The 14415-nt window shown below is 41.3% G+C and overlaps 1 protein-coding gene across 1 annotated transcript in view; it reads right to left on the bottom strand.

Annotated features, from left to right (window-relative positions):
• The window catches only part of LACC1 (laccase domain multifunctional purine nucleosidase 1), a 46051-nt gene that overhangs the window by 11478 nt on the left and 20158 nt on the right, over window positions 1-14415 (bottom strand). The window contains exons 3-4 of the mRNA XM_089668842.1: window positions 11724-11905; window positions 7893-8058 (exon numbers count right to left, since the gene is read on the bottom strand). Coding sequence (XP_089524968.1) covers window positions 7893-8058; window positions 11724-11905 — 348 coding nt within the window. The remainder of the gene's footprint in view (window positions 1-7892; window positions 8059-11723; window positions 11906-14415) is intronic.

Raw genomic sequence — 14415 nt, 5'->3', positions numbered from 1 at the left:
GTTAGTCCATATTGGTGCCATTAGTTTTGAATGGCACCCAATTGCACTGATACAATGCATCTGTCTTACAGTGAACTGCAACACTTGGTAATATGCTACTATGTACTGTGGTGTGCTACACTGGGCAAATAGAGAAGATGCAGGTTTGTTCAGTGTCGGTATGTTAGAGGCCCATACTGATGAATGGGCTGCCTGAAATCACTGCACAACATAACACGTTATTGCACCACAGATGTGAATGGGGACTAATTATCATGCTTGCTGTAATAGTTGTAGTGTAGCAGACCCTCCAACAATCTACAGAATGTTCTATTCCTGAAATGCTCAGAGTATTATCAATTAGTTACTTAATTTTGAGATGTTTGTGATTGGAGCATTCATGGACTGGCTACTGTAGGATGGGGGGGGGGGGTCTTAGCCCCCATTCACACTTAGGGGTTGATTTACTAAAGCTGGAGAGTACAAAATATGATACAGCTGTGCATTGTAACCAATCAGCTTCTAGCATCAACTTGTTCAGTTAAGCTTTGACAATAAAACCTGGAAGCTGATTGGTTTTTATGCAGAGCTGCACCAGATTTTGCACTCTCCAGTTTTAGTAAATTAAACCCACAGTGTAAACATAGCCAGGTGATTAAGAGGGGTTTTTGTGCATTTTTCATGTTTTTTGTGAGATTGTACAGAATCACACATTTTTGACCCCATGGGCTTTTAACTGCTTACCGACCGCCCTATAGCAGAACTACTGCTACAGGGCGGCAGGGCTGCGCTAAATCACGTATATAAACATGATTTTATATTTCCGGGTAGGGGGCACATGTGCGTGACACCTTACCCAAGCTGCCATTGGCAGCTTCAGTGCTCGATTACCAGGTCCCAGCCGGAGATTCCCCACCAGCACCCAGCTGTGACAGAAAAGAGGTCTGTATGTAAACAATACAGATCTCTCCCCTGTCAGCTCCTATAGCAGAGCAATACAAAGCAGTGTGCTTACACAGTAAAGCACACACAGAGAACACACACAGCACACAGTTAACCCTTTGATCACCCCAGATGTTAACCCCTTCCTGCATAGTGTCATTATTACAGTGTCAGTGCTTTTTATTAGCACTGATCACTGTATTAGTGTCACTGGGGATGTCAGTGGCAGTTAGTCAGTTCTCCCCCCAGTGTCAGAATGGCCGCCGCAGTCCCGCTATAAGTTGCTGATCACCACCATTACTGGTATAAAAAAAAAATCCAATATATATGCCGCCATTTGTAGACGCTATCACTTTCACGTAAAACAATTAATTTACACATATTGGGATTTTTTTTAGCAAAGACATTTAAGCAGAATACATTTCGGCCCAAATTTATGAAGAAATTTGATTTTTTTATTTTTTTTTTATTGGATATGTGTTAAAAAAAATATTGTGGTTATTTTTCAAAATTGTCAGTCTTTTTTTGTTTATAGCGCAAAAAATAAAAAACGCAGACGTGATCAAATACCACCAAAAGAAAGCTCTATTTGTGGAAAGAAAGGGAACATAAATTTCACTTATGTACAGCATTGCATGACCATGCAGTTGTCAGTTAAAATAACGCAGTGCGGTATAAAAAATATGGCCTGGTTAGGAAGGGGGATAAATCCTCTGAAGGGCAAGTGGTTAAATAGGAACTCCTGAAAAACAAGCAGAAACACACATTTTTCAGGTGCCCCCATTAAAGTTTATGGGGCCCAAAATGGTCAAGTCTGCTCCAAAGAAGCTAATGTATTTTCATGTGAAAGGGGACGAGCAATAAATCTCTCCGGTGTGACTGGATCCATTGAGATTAATGGGATTCTTTATCTTGAGTGCCCTTGCACTTTCCAGATCATGTGTCAAAACGCTGATATGTGAATGGGGGCTGAGTGTGAGATTGTGTGCTTTATCAATTAAAAAAAAGGTATTTTTTCATTTTGCATGAAAACCGATATGGATAAGAGCTATTTAACCTGGGAGATTGTTGTATCGGGAGCAGCAGGCAGATTTCACAGAAAGCATCCATTTGTGAAGTGCTGTCACTCTTGGTCGCATGCCTTCAGTAGATAAAACTGCAGCTCCATGAAAGCTCGCAGTGCCCTCTTCCGTCGTGTCAGGCCTTGCACATGCTCCATTTGAAATACCTTGTTTTTCACTCCACAACAACAAGCCTTCTAATAAAACCTGTTTGTGTGCTCGTAATGATCAAATTGGTTTAGCAGCATTTTCAGCAGTAAAATGAAGATTACAGGAAAGTCATTTGTAATAAACAGCAGCGTGTTTCGTTGGAAACAAACAAAGGCTTCAGTACCGCCCAAAAAACCATAATGACTTAAACTCTAGATGAGTCAGGATGTGTGCGATCCCAGTAGGACTTTTCTGTTTTATGGTTTTTCAAAGTTATTATTTATATGAGGTGAGATGAGGACAGACACCCCACTGTTATTGAGGAATAGACACGTCTGACAGGATATTTTCCAGCAATGGGATCTGAGGGCCGTTTCACATCTAAACATATTCCTATGCTGCTAAGTGCGGTACAATTTTCGTCCACACCGGATCGCACAAAAAGTAGCACATGCACAACACACGGCACCAAATCGCATGGTATTATGGTACCATGCAAGCGGGTGCAGGCAAAGGCATTGCATTTGATCTGCCTTTGGGGGGTCATTAGGAATAAATTGACACCCGGGGCAGATCACTTACCCAGTGCGTTTTGAAAGCAGTGCAGGAAACGCACAGGGAACTCTGCGTTTTGTGTTAAGCCCAAAAGTAGAACCGTACTTCAGACTTATTTAACAGAAATTGACTTAAAAGCAGAGTTCCACCCAAGAGGGCAAGTTCCGCTTTAAAGATTGGTCACCCACTCCCCGTTAAGGATTGGCACCTTTGGGGAGCGGGAGGGAACGGGTACCTGCTTCCACTTCCACTGCGATCGCCTAGGAGATCGTAAACGGAAGTTGTCCTCCTACACTCCCTCCCCGAAGTCTTGTGGGACACATGACAGGTCCCAGAAGACAACGGGGCCATTCAAGAAGCGCAGCGCTGCTCGTGCATGCGCAGTGGGCACCCGGCTGTGAAGTCGTAAGCTGCCACAGCCAGATGTCCACACTGAAGATGCCGGCGCCTGGAATACAGGACGGTCGGTGAAACGGACTGTGGCGGGGGCAACGCAGGATTGTGGGACAGGTGAGTGGCAGTTTTTGTAGCTGCTGACTTTTATTTTTTTACAGAGTGAGTGGAACGCCACTTTAACCACTTGCCCTCCAGAGGATTTACCCTACTTCCTGACAGGCCATTTTTTTGCAATAAGCCGCTGCGTTATTTTAACTGACAATTGCGCGGTCATGCAATGCTGTACATAAATGAAAGTTTTTTCCCCACAAATAGCTTTATTTCAGTGGTATTTGATCACCTCTTCGGTTTTAATTTTTTTACGCTATAAACAAAAAAAGGTCGACAATTTAAAAAAAAAAATCTATCTTTTAGACTTTTTGCTATAAAATATATCCAATAAAAAAATTAAAAAAATCTAATTTCTTTATAAATTTAGACCAAAATGTATTCTGCTACTTGTCTTTGCTAAAAACAAATCCCAATTTGTGTAAATTAATTGGTTCACATGAAAGTTATAGCATCTACAGATGGCAATACATATACTGGGATTTTTTATTAGTAATGGTGGCAATCAGCGACTTATAGCGGAACTGTGGTGGGCATTTTGACACTGGGTGGGAGCTGATTAACTGACATCCCCGGTGGCACCAATACAGTGATCAGTGCTAATAAAAAGCAGTGACACTGTACTAATGACATGAGGCAGGAAGGGGTTAACATCTGGGGCAATCAAAGGGTTAACTGTGTGCTGTCTTACTGTATGATGTGTGCTGTGTTTTACTAGGGAGACATGCTGTTTTGTATTTCTCTGCTGTGCAGAGAGATACGAAACAGCATGTCCATCATGACAGGAGAGAGACCTGTGTTGTTTACATACAAGTCTCTCCCCTGTCAGCTTTCCCCAAAGATCGCCGAGTGCCGACCGGGAATCACCAGCTGGGACCCAGTGATTGACATCTCTAGCCACCAATAGTGCACACACCCTACTCAGAAATGCAAATCAGGTATATATAGGTGATTTTACACAGCCTTGCTGCCCTGTAGCAGTACTTCTGCTATAGGGCGGAGGGCAACTGATAGTACTCTACTTTCAGACCTTTTTACAAGCCCCTCCAACATTTACAATCATTCTTCTTTCAAACAAAGGTCTTTTTGAGGTGTGTTTGGCGGAGTAGCAACCATCTCTGTATTTATATCACTATGTCTGCATGTTCTGTGCATGTTAAAAGTGTACGGTATTCCAAACAATTAACTTCTTTTATTTGCTCCCGTTTAGTCTGTTAAAGCCTATGGGCAGCCAAAATTAAACCCAGAAAAATCAGCACAAGGGACATAATTTACAGTCAGTAGGATGTGTCCCTTGTGCTGATTCCTCATCTGTTTGTAGTAATCTTGCTCAGTCCTGCTCCCCCTACCCCACAATTGCAATCTTCCAGTGTGAAAGAGATTAATGCAGCTAAAGAGTTGTCACAGGGCCTCATCCAGAGTGCTTGACTATGCCCACCCTTTGCTCCCAGCTGCTCAGTTCATAGAAGCCAGACTACAGCTTCTATGAATAGAACACGATCTATGAATGGAGGTGGCAGAGCTTTCAATCAGCCACCACGTCTAAGAACTTATACACTGCAAAAAATTTTTTAATCTTAGGTTTTAACCACTTGCCCTCCAGAGGATTTACTCCCCTTCCTGACCAGGCCAGTTTTTACGGCGCTGCGTTACTTTAACTGACAATTGCTGGCGAGTAATCACCAGCCGGGACCCGGTGATTGACAGCCGAGGCCGCGAATAGTGGCGCAGATATGGCGCGTGCACGGCTCGTGCACCCCCCCCATCTGGAGATGCAAAATAACATGTATATATATATATATATTATCTGCTATATGGCAGCAGGAAAGCAGTTAATACACTTTTGATGTCTGTGTTGAAAGACTTTTATACATAACAGCCACAAACAGAGGTTAAAATGTGACTTGGCCATTGATCACTGAGCTAGTTTTTCGTGAGCTTGAAAAAAAGACTGAAGATTTAATTTATTTCTGTCATTGGGTACTTTTATTGAGTCCCCAGCCACACTAGGTAAAGCAAAAATGCACCTCCTTGTACGTGTTTTTTGTGTTTTCATACGCATTTCCACTCATGGTGCACAGAGCAGCTCATTCACTTGACATATGTGCAGGACATACGTGCCAAAGAAGAGCTAAGGTGCCATTTTTTGGCACGGAGCCAGGCATATTTGGCAACACGCATTTTGACGCATGACAAATGCACCAAAATCGCAACACAAGCACTTTGTACGTTTTGCAGCGTTTCTGAAAATACAGGCAGAAGTACCTGATTCTGCCTCTGTTTTCAGAGCTACCAAGTATGAATGTAGCCAGAATGCTGAGCATGTGCCAAATCCTGTATGGGGTGCAGGACAGCAGGCCATTGGATATTGGCAAGATGAGTGATCGGCACAGCGGGGGGGGGGGGGGGGTGTGGAAGACCTGGAACCAATCCCCTCTATGGCCCTCTCTGCAGCTGCTCAAAGCTGGTTTCTTCTCCTCTCCCTCCTGCTGGCTTTCAGCTGCTACAGAATGAGCCATACAGGGGATCGGTTCCAGTAATCCCCCACGCTGCACCCATCACCCTCCATGTGCACCATATGTTTCCCTCTGCTCCCGTGCCCCCACCAATGCAGTGCTGCCGGCCTCCCTCCTCTCCTCACCAGCAGCTGCAAGCACACAGTAGGATCCTTCAGGATAGAGGCTCCGGGAAGGGTCCGGTAAATATATCACATTTACCAGCCCTTCCTTTCCTGAATGAACACAATGAGTGATCAGTACCAATCACTCACTGTGTTCATTCATAACTGAAGCATCGTAAACTGTGGTTTTTTTAGGGGGCCCTGTCAGGTTGGCTGTATGAGGCCCCATGGTTTCCAACAGCAGCCCTGGTGATTGGTACCAATCATTAATTGTGTTAATTCATAATTGAAGCATAGTAAACTGTGTTTTTTTTTGAGGGGCCCCCTTCAGGTTGGCTGTATGAGGCTCCATGATTTCTAACAGCAGCCCTGGTGATCGATACCAATCACTCATTGGGTTCATTCAAAACTGAAGCATAGTAAGCTGTGTTTTTGGTTTTTTTTTTGAGCGGGCCCTGTCAGGTTGGCTGTATGTTGCCCAATAGTTTGTAACAGCAGCCCTGGTTGCATCCAAGGTTAGTTAGAAGCTCTATTCACACGTGACTGTTCAGATGGGTAGCTACATTAGAACAGCAGCAACCATTGACTTGTATAGAGTACTGAGTGTGCAGGCAGTGTTCAGAACCACCTGTAAGAATCTACTGATTCTAGCTGGCGGCAGACCCTAGTTGTTGCTATGTGGACATGTGAATGCAGCATTAGATGTTCTATAACTACATTAACCTGTACCATTAGAGAGATTTTAGCACAACAGGGTCTCAGAAACATGATGGGGTTGATTTACTAAAGGCAAATAGACTGTGCACTTTGCAGTTGCTCCAGAGCTTAATAAACGAGGTGAAGCTCTGCTGACTTCCATCATTTGATCATTTGCACACAAAAATGCTGTTTTTTCCTTGCATGTGATTGGGTATTCTTTATAAAGTACAGCTTCCTCTCATTTGCTAGGCTCTGAAGCAACTGCATTCTATTTGCCTTTAATAAATCATCATCTATGTTTGCCAACAGGCAGGGGCACAACCTAAATAACTGCACCTGGGATAGGAGAGTGGTTTAGAGCCCAATACCTATAGAAGATCACACCCCAGGTAAATATCCCTGGAGAAACTGGTGATCCTGCTTTTTTTGTGCATTGGGTCACTTTATGCTCTCTTTATTGAAATGTAGCCTAGCTGAGAATGGCAAACATTTTCTAAAGAAGTGGACTATGTTAGAAATGTGTTAGGTTTCTCCTAAGGTCATGGTTGGCCACAACCTGTTTCATTGATGTAATCAGATGTTTGTGTCTTTATGTAATGTAAAATGATCTCATAAGACATGAATGTATGTCATGGCGTATATCACATCTAAGAAGATAGACAAATATGATGTTTTTATCAAGTTAGAGAAATACATTGATTTTTAATCTATTCTTTGAAAGCACAATACATTTATTGATGAAGGTAACATAAACGTCCTTTTTATGGTTTCAAATTTTAAAAAAGATTAAAGTGTTACTAAACACAGGACCCTGCATTCACTATATCTGGTCTCTCCCAATACACAGAACATGGAAATGCAATCATTTTAGTAAATATAAATTGCTAAATACCTTTTCTCATCAGTAGTATATAGCAGTCTTGTGACTTCTATCAGTGTCTAGCTGAGCACTGGCTAAAGCTTTTAGAAGGAGTTTTCATTCTGCTCTGACTGTCCTATGGGGCTGAATAACCCCTGACGCTCTGTATGGACTGTGCTGATTGGTCCTGTGCTGATCACATGCACCCTCCCAAAGAAAAAAAACCCTCTCTAGCCATACACTCTAAACTGAATATGTATAGAGTGACTCCTAGAGCTCTGTTCTATCAGGAGATATATTAGGGACAGTAGAAAAAGAGGAGGATCAGAGAACACAGGTTCAAACAGCCTTTTTACACAATGTAGAGGATTAACCCCTTAGGTTCCACAGTTAATATAGCAAGCATGCTTTACTGCAGATACAGACTGATTTTACTGTTGTGGGTTTAGTAACACTTTAGTTACAGTTTGGGTACAATAGCTCAAATATAACTGTAGTCATAACACTTTAATAGCATTGTTACCTGAATGGACAGCTCCACAAGCTCTTTTTACTGGATCACAGAAAAGAATTGGAATACAGTCTGCACCGGGGGCAGCAATTGTCATTCCTTTCTGGTTGGTGACTATTCCATCATATCTTTCAGGTTCTGTTTTTCCAAGTATTTTCACAATGTCTGCATGGTCAACCTACAAGACAAAACACACTTTTTTACAACTAACCAGAAACAACTGAAAATTTTGAAAAAAAGTATAAAATTTTGTAAATAAGGTATTTTTTTCTCCTTCACTGATGTGCGCTAATGAGGCTGCAGTGATGGGCACTGATAGGCTGCACTGATGGGCACTGATGACGAGGCACTAGTAGGTGGCACTGATGGGCACTGAAAGGCAGAACTCATATATGGCACTGATAGGCGGCACTGACTGGCACTGATAGGCGGCACTGACTGGCACTGTTAGGTGGCACTGACTGGCACTGGTAGGCGGCACTGACTGGTACTGATAGGCAGCACTGATGCGCACTGATAGGCAGCACTAACTGGCACTGATAGGTGGCACTGATTGGCAGAACTGATAGGTGGCACTAACTGGCATTGATAGATGGCACTGACTGGCACTGATAGGTGACACTGAAAGGCAGCTCAGATGGGAACTGATATGTGGCATTGATGTGCACTGGTAGGCACTGATATGTGGCATTGATGAGGCACTGATGAGCACTGACAGCTAGCATTGATGGGCACTGACAAGTGGCACTGCTTGGCTACACTGATCATCAGGGCACACTGATCATCAGTGCCCTGATGATTAGTGTAGATGTCCCCTCCAAGGAATGCTGATTACCGACTCTCATCTCCTCTCCAGCTGTCAGTGTGACAGCTCATGAGGAGAGAAATGCTGATAACCGGCATTTCCCTGTTTACATGTGATCAGCTGTGATTGGACACAGCTGATCACATGACCGAGCTGGCATCTTCGGTTCTTTCTGTTGATCGGTGATCCACTGTGTCCGAGGGACACAGTGCACCACAGATCACCACGATGTGCGCTCCCGGAGCAGCACATGCGTGGTTAGAGTGGGAGGACTTCATGTGACGTCCTCCCAGAGCGAGAGAAATGCCTTGCGCCCCTCATTACCTTATATGGCGGGCGGGAAGCGGTTAATAAAGTGTAAGCCCTAACAATGAATGTCACTTATTTACTCTCCTTTTGGTATGTTAAATATACCATTGAAAGGGTTTTGTTATATCTCTCTGATAAATTAAAAAATACCTGGTCATCTTACTGGAAATCGTGTGAGCTGATACTTTCCTGAGTTCTCTGCCTGTGCTGACCATGATCAGCAATAGCTATCACTGAGGACTACAAAACCTCACCCCTCTCTGTTATGGACAATAGGAGAGGGTAAGTGAAAGTTGTCATCATGGGACAGGCAGAATCACCAGGTGAAAATAAAAGAAATAAAGCCTGTAATAAGAAAAAGAATGCAGTCTCCACATCCATAGGCCTAAATATATTACATTTTTGTTTTGGGGTTTAGATACAATGAACGTATTTGGATAAAGAGCTGTCGTCATTGCTGTAAGCAGCTTTCTATACTTATACACAGGTAAAATATTTGTCAGCTTTTTACAAGGAACATGGTCTCTATACACATCCATGGTGAACATACAGAGGAGGTTACAGTATGGTGCAATCACACAAACACCAACACACAATTATCGCAGCAAACCATGCAGATTCTTCTCTGTTTTTAAAGCTTTATTTGAAAAGTGACAGCTAGATTAGGATTCATTGTATTGACACTTCTTTTCTTCCTATTCTACTTTTCTATTAGCAGTCAGTAATAGAATAAATGGCCTTGGTTCACAGTAGGAATATTCATCTAAGATCAATCTGCTGTCTGATGTCTGTGACCAGCTTAATAATGGAACTATTGGACTGCTTTGATTGTGATTATAATAGGAAGACCTCTAGAAATGACGTGGTCATTTTATAGAAAATCTTTCTGCACACTGATAATGCTGGCTTATTTACTTATGTCTGGTATAAATATTTCTATTGTACTGTGTAGTGAATGCTTTGTATTGCAATTTGTTTTTAAAGCAGAGCTACACTGCATCTGAGTACCACAAACCAAAACCACTATTTAATTCATTGGTAATATTCAAAGCAAACTCATCTATCCAACCATGTCTCCTTGTTTTCTTATGTTGAGAAATTAACGTAGAAAAACACTCCTAACATCCTGGCCGTGACCATCTTGAATAAGGGCAGATGATTCCTGTTGCATTTACATTCTGGAATCCATCTGCCCTTAGATCAGGCATGCAGACAGCAGGGTGTGTTTAGCTGAGAAAACCTCTCCTCCTGAATTCTCCTGGGATGGATGACATAATTTGCCTAGGCCTGGAAACCAGGAAGTAACTAAAGAAATGAAAAAAAAAGTCTAAAACAGGTAAATATGACATACCTTCCTATCTGTTTACTAATGCTAGCATCATAAGGATTACAAATAGTCGATGTCAGTCAAAATATACGGACTATTTTTTCTCATCTTTTTGTTATAGTGACCCCCGGCTTCAAAACCTTTTTAGTTACTGACCTGCAACAAGGAGGATGCAGATCAGGAAAGAAAATATCAAAAGTTCTTATCTCCATACTTGTACCAGGTCAGTACTGAATCCAGCGATCCGGACGTCCATACCTTCAAACAGACTGATCAAGACAGATAGCCAGGGGCTAGCGACAACCTTTCAAGTACCTCAACATGTTTTAACAAGAGGTCCAGCATGACAGCCAGATGAATGGAATTTTCAGAAGTGTAGCTCAACAGTGGTAGACCCCATGGTTCTCTTATGAAATGCTACCTAAGGCTCCATTCACTCCTATGCAGTGTGCTTTTTGTCCGGTTTGCAGTGCTTTTAGCAGTTCCTGTTGCATTTTTCTACACACGTTTTTGGAGAGAAATGTCACAGGAACACTAAGGATCTCCAATGTGGGATCAAAAGGGCTTTAATGAAGGTTTACATAGTTATACCAAGGGAACTTTTCGGAGTCTTGCAGGACCCCTTCATCAGGCGTGTTTTTGCCGTGTTTTTACTGCGTTTTGTTCAGCTTTTTTTTTTGTCAAAGTGGAATTGTTTTTGTTGCTGGGCAGAATAAAACCACAAAACGCTGCAAAAACGCACTACCATGCATTTCAGCAGCGTCTCCATTGAACTCTGTTGTAGCAAAAATACTGCTTTTTGGTTTTAAAAAAGTCCTCGACCCTTTCCAAAAATGCAGCAGCCCAAAAAAACATAGATGTGAACATGTTCCAAAGGAAACCATGTTAAATGGACTGTAGTGCGTTTCTGCAAAAGGCACTAAAAAACGCATTGGTGTGAACGGAGCCTAAGACACATTGGTGTTAATTTACTAAAACTGGTGCACTCAGAAACTGATGTAGTGGCACATGGTAGCCAATCAGTTTCTAACTTCAATTTGTTTAATTAAGCTTTGGCAAAAAAACCTGGAAGCTGATTGGTTTCTCTGCAGAGCTGCACCAGATTTTTCCACTCCCCAGTTTTAGTAAATCAACCCCAGAGAGTCTGATTTACCAATGACAGATAGATTGTTCACTTTGCAAGGGAATTTCCCTTAACTTGCTAAATGCGGTGAACATTTACTTTGAAAGCATACCCAATCACATACTAGGAAAAACAAAGGATTTTTGCTTGCACATGATTGGATGCTGGAAGGCAGCAGAGCTGCTCCCCATTCAGTAGGCTAGGGAACAATTCTATTGCAAAGTGAACAGACTATCTCATTTTAATAAACTGACCCCTATATGTGACAATGTAGCTTACCTTTATTGAAATATAAGTCTGAGGATCGAATCCTGCAGCTTTTCCCAGGCGACGAAAGTTCTCCTCAACAACGGCTTTTGAATCTTTCCTCTTTGGACTGCAGAAAAGATTCAATCCACTAAGAGTTGGAATGATGCTTATACCGCCACTTCTTGTCGTAAAGCCATGCAGAAAGGTCTCTTCTGTAACAAAAACAGTTGCAAGCAGACAGCTCCAGTGATTATGTGACATATAATATAGCTAATGTTATTAAAAATTCTAAAAATGAAATGTAGGACAATGTTATTTTTTCCCTAGCAGTATATCAACTTTCAACAGTAAAACAAATCTCAAAAACATCAAGCAAACTAAAACATGGCTTTGGAACAAGATCATAATGGTAATGATGCTACTAATACTTTAGTTAGCTCTGCCTGGACGGTAGGTGACCAGAAACCATTCAAGTCATTATTTAGTGGTCTTTGCTTTGTTCTCATTAAACTAGTTTTCAGATTGCTCATTTATATGTCTCATTGGAAGGTTATACCCAACTTGATTGCAAATGGGGCACTGGATTTCTTACTTTCAAGATCAAGCATTTGTTTTCAGACATCTGTCATGTCTAGATGAAACTAATTCCTAATAAGCCTTTCATTATATAGCTATATGTACACAGTACAGGGGCGGACTGACCATTTGGAAACTCGGGCACTGCCCGAGGGCCTGGGGTCAGTAGGGGGCCCCATGAGATGCCCCTGGTACCTTTTCATAGGCTTTTTTGAGTTTGAGCAAGGACACAGGGGCCCCATGATCCCCTATTGCCCGGGGGCCCCATGAGTTGTCAGTCTGCCCCTGACACAGTATATATAATTAAAATTAAATAAAAGACCATAGCACACTTTTTTGAGGAAGCATAGGTTGTATTAACAAAAAAAGAAAAAAAAAAAAACAGAACGCTCTTGTCTTTTTCCTCTTTGAGTTTTCCCCATGCACAAATATACAAGTAAAAGAAACAAAAAAACAAAAAAGCGCATACAGATTCCCCAAATCCTAATGTCAAGAGACACAAAATAAACGTGTGGTTTAGCACATGCTCCGAAATGCTTCACCTTGCATGCTGGTCCCTCCCACGTCATCATGCTGACGCCAACGTTGCGCTCCAAGGTGCACTCCAGACACCATCTTCAGAGGCTTCACATGCCGGCCGGCTTCTTGTGACATCCACAGTCTCTCTTAGCGTGGAACCGGTCATTACCTTACTTAACTGAGCTTTCTTACGTTTTTCACCATGCGAGTGCTTTTTGCATTGCTCCCTAATAAATGTTTTGACATACAGCACTTTGAGGCGCTTTTTTCTTCCTTTATCTTCACAAATATACAAGTACAATGATACTTACCTACCAAAAATATAGCAGCTTTTACAGGAGATACAATTTACTTGGAGAAAAGCTGCTGCTTTTAATACACCAGATTTGGGAAACATAATTTATCATTTCAACCTGTTCAGCCATTTCTGCTGAAGAAGCTTATAGACTGCTACATTTGCACTATAAAGGCACCCAAGTGCTTGAATATCATTTGCAGCTGAACAGCACCATCTACAGGACAGATACAAAAATGCAGCTACCAATTGTACTGCAACTGTACTAGATTACAAGTTTTCATTTCAGAGAAATAATATGAAAAGGATATAATGACCAAATAAAATAAATGGTGGGAGTTAGTAGAGTCTGAAAAAAGGAATTTGGGTTAATATAAGACAGGAAACTGAAGAATTATGATAAGGAAATAATAGTAAATATATGAAATGATTCAATACAATAAAGAATGTACAGTAAACATGGCAAAAATGGTAAGCTGGACCTATATAACTTAACAAGGTTTTCTGATTTACCATTATACATTTTACAATGTGATTTAGTGGAGATAGAAGATTAGTAGGAGTGTATATATTTTTTCTTCCGCCTGGAAGGGTACTGTGAAATATTTTATTTTGATAGATATTTGAGCCTTTTAGTGCCCACGATGACCCTTAATATCAATCCATGCCTTTGGGTTGTGGTATGTGGCCAGGATACTGACCCTACCCTATACAAATCTCCACTCAGGCAGAAAGTGTGACCAACAGCAGCTAAATACATACTTACTGCCTGGTTGTTATCTATTATTATCTACCTATAATGAAGGCAGTTGTATATCTGTTCTATCATTTTGTATTTTTGCACTAATTCCACATTGCCTTATAAGGTTATACATCTGGCATTTTTATGACTTCCTCTAATTTTCTACATTATAGATTTTATAATGTAGTTTATTTTTAGTTATGAATAAAAGTGAAGTTTTAGGTCATAGTGGGTTTGACGCGTGGGTATAGTGCACCCTTGCTGATATTTTTCTATTAAACCCGGCCGTACGCTAGTAGAAATTTGACATTTCCAGAACATTTGCTTGATTTTCCAATTGTTTATGAGGTCAAATTGATTGCATCTACAAGAAAATTCAAAGGAGCAGAATGGAAATTTTTTCTTGAACAAATTAATTTCTAACACTGAATGTGGTTTTTGTTCAGGAAAGTCCATTCATTCCAAAACCAAATCTTATAACCACGCAAAATACTTTTTTGAATGATATTCGTTAAGTCATCGAAAGTACTGATAAGAATTTATGTACGAATGTTGGTATGAATGTTCATTCAGAAATCTGCTAGCATATG

The sequence above is a fragment of the Staurois parvus genome, unplaced genomic scaffold, assembly GCF_062004578.1.
Source record: "Staurois parvus isolate SC_StPar_1 unplaced genomic scaffold, SC_StPar_1.0 ptg000064l, whole genome shotgun sequence".
Lineage (NCBI taxonomy): Eukaryota > Metazoa > Chordata > Amphibia > Anura > Ranidae > Staurois > Staurois parvus.
The sequence above is the reverse complement of the archived record's forward strand: the minus strand, read 5'-3'. Positions and strand labels throughout refer to the sequence as shown.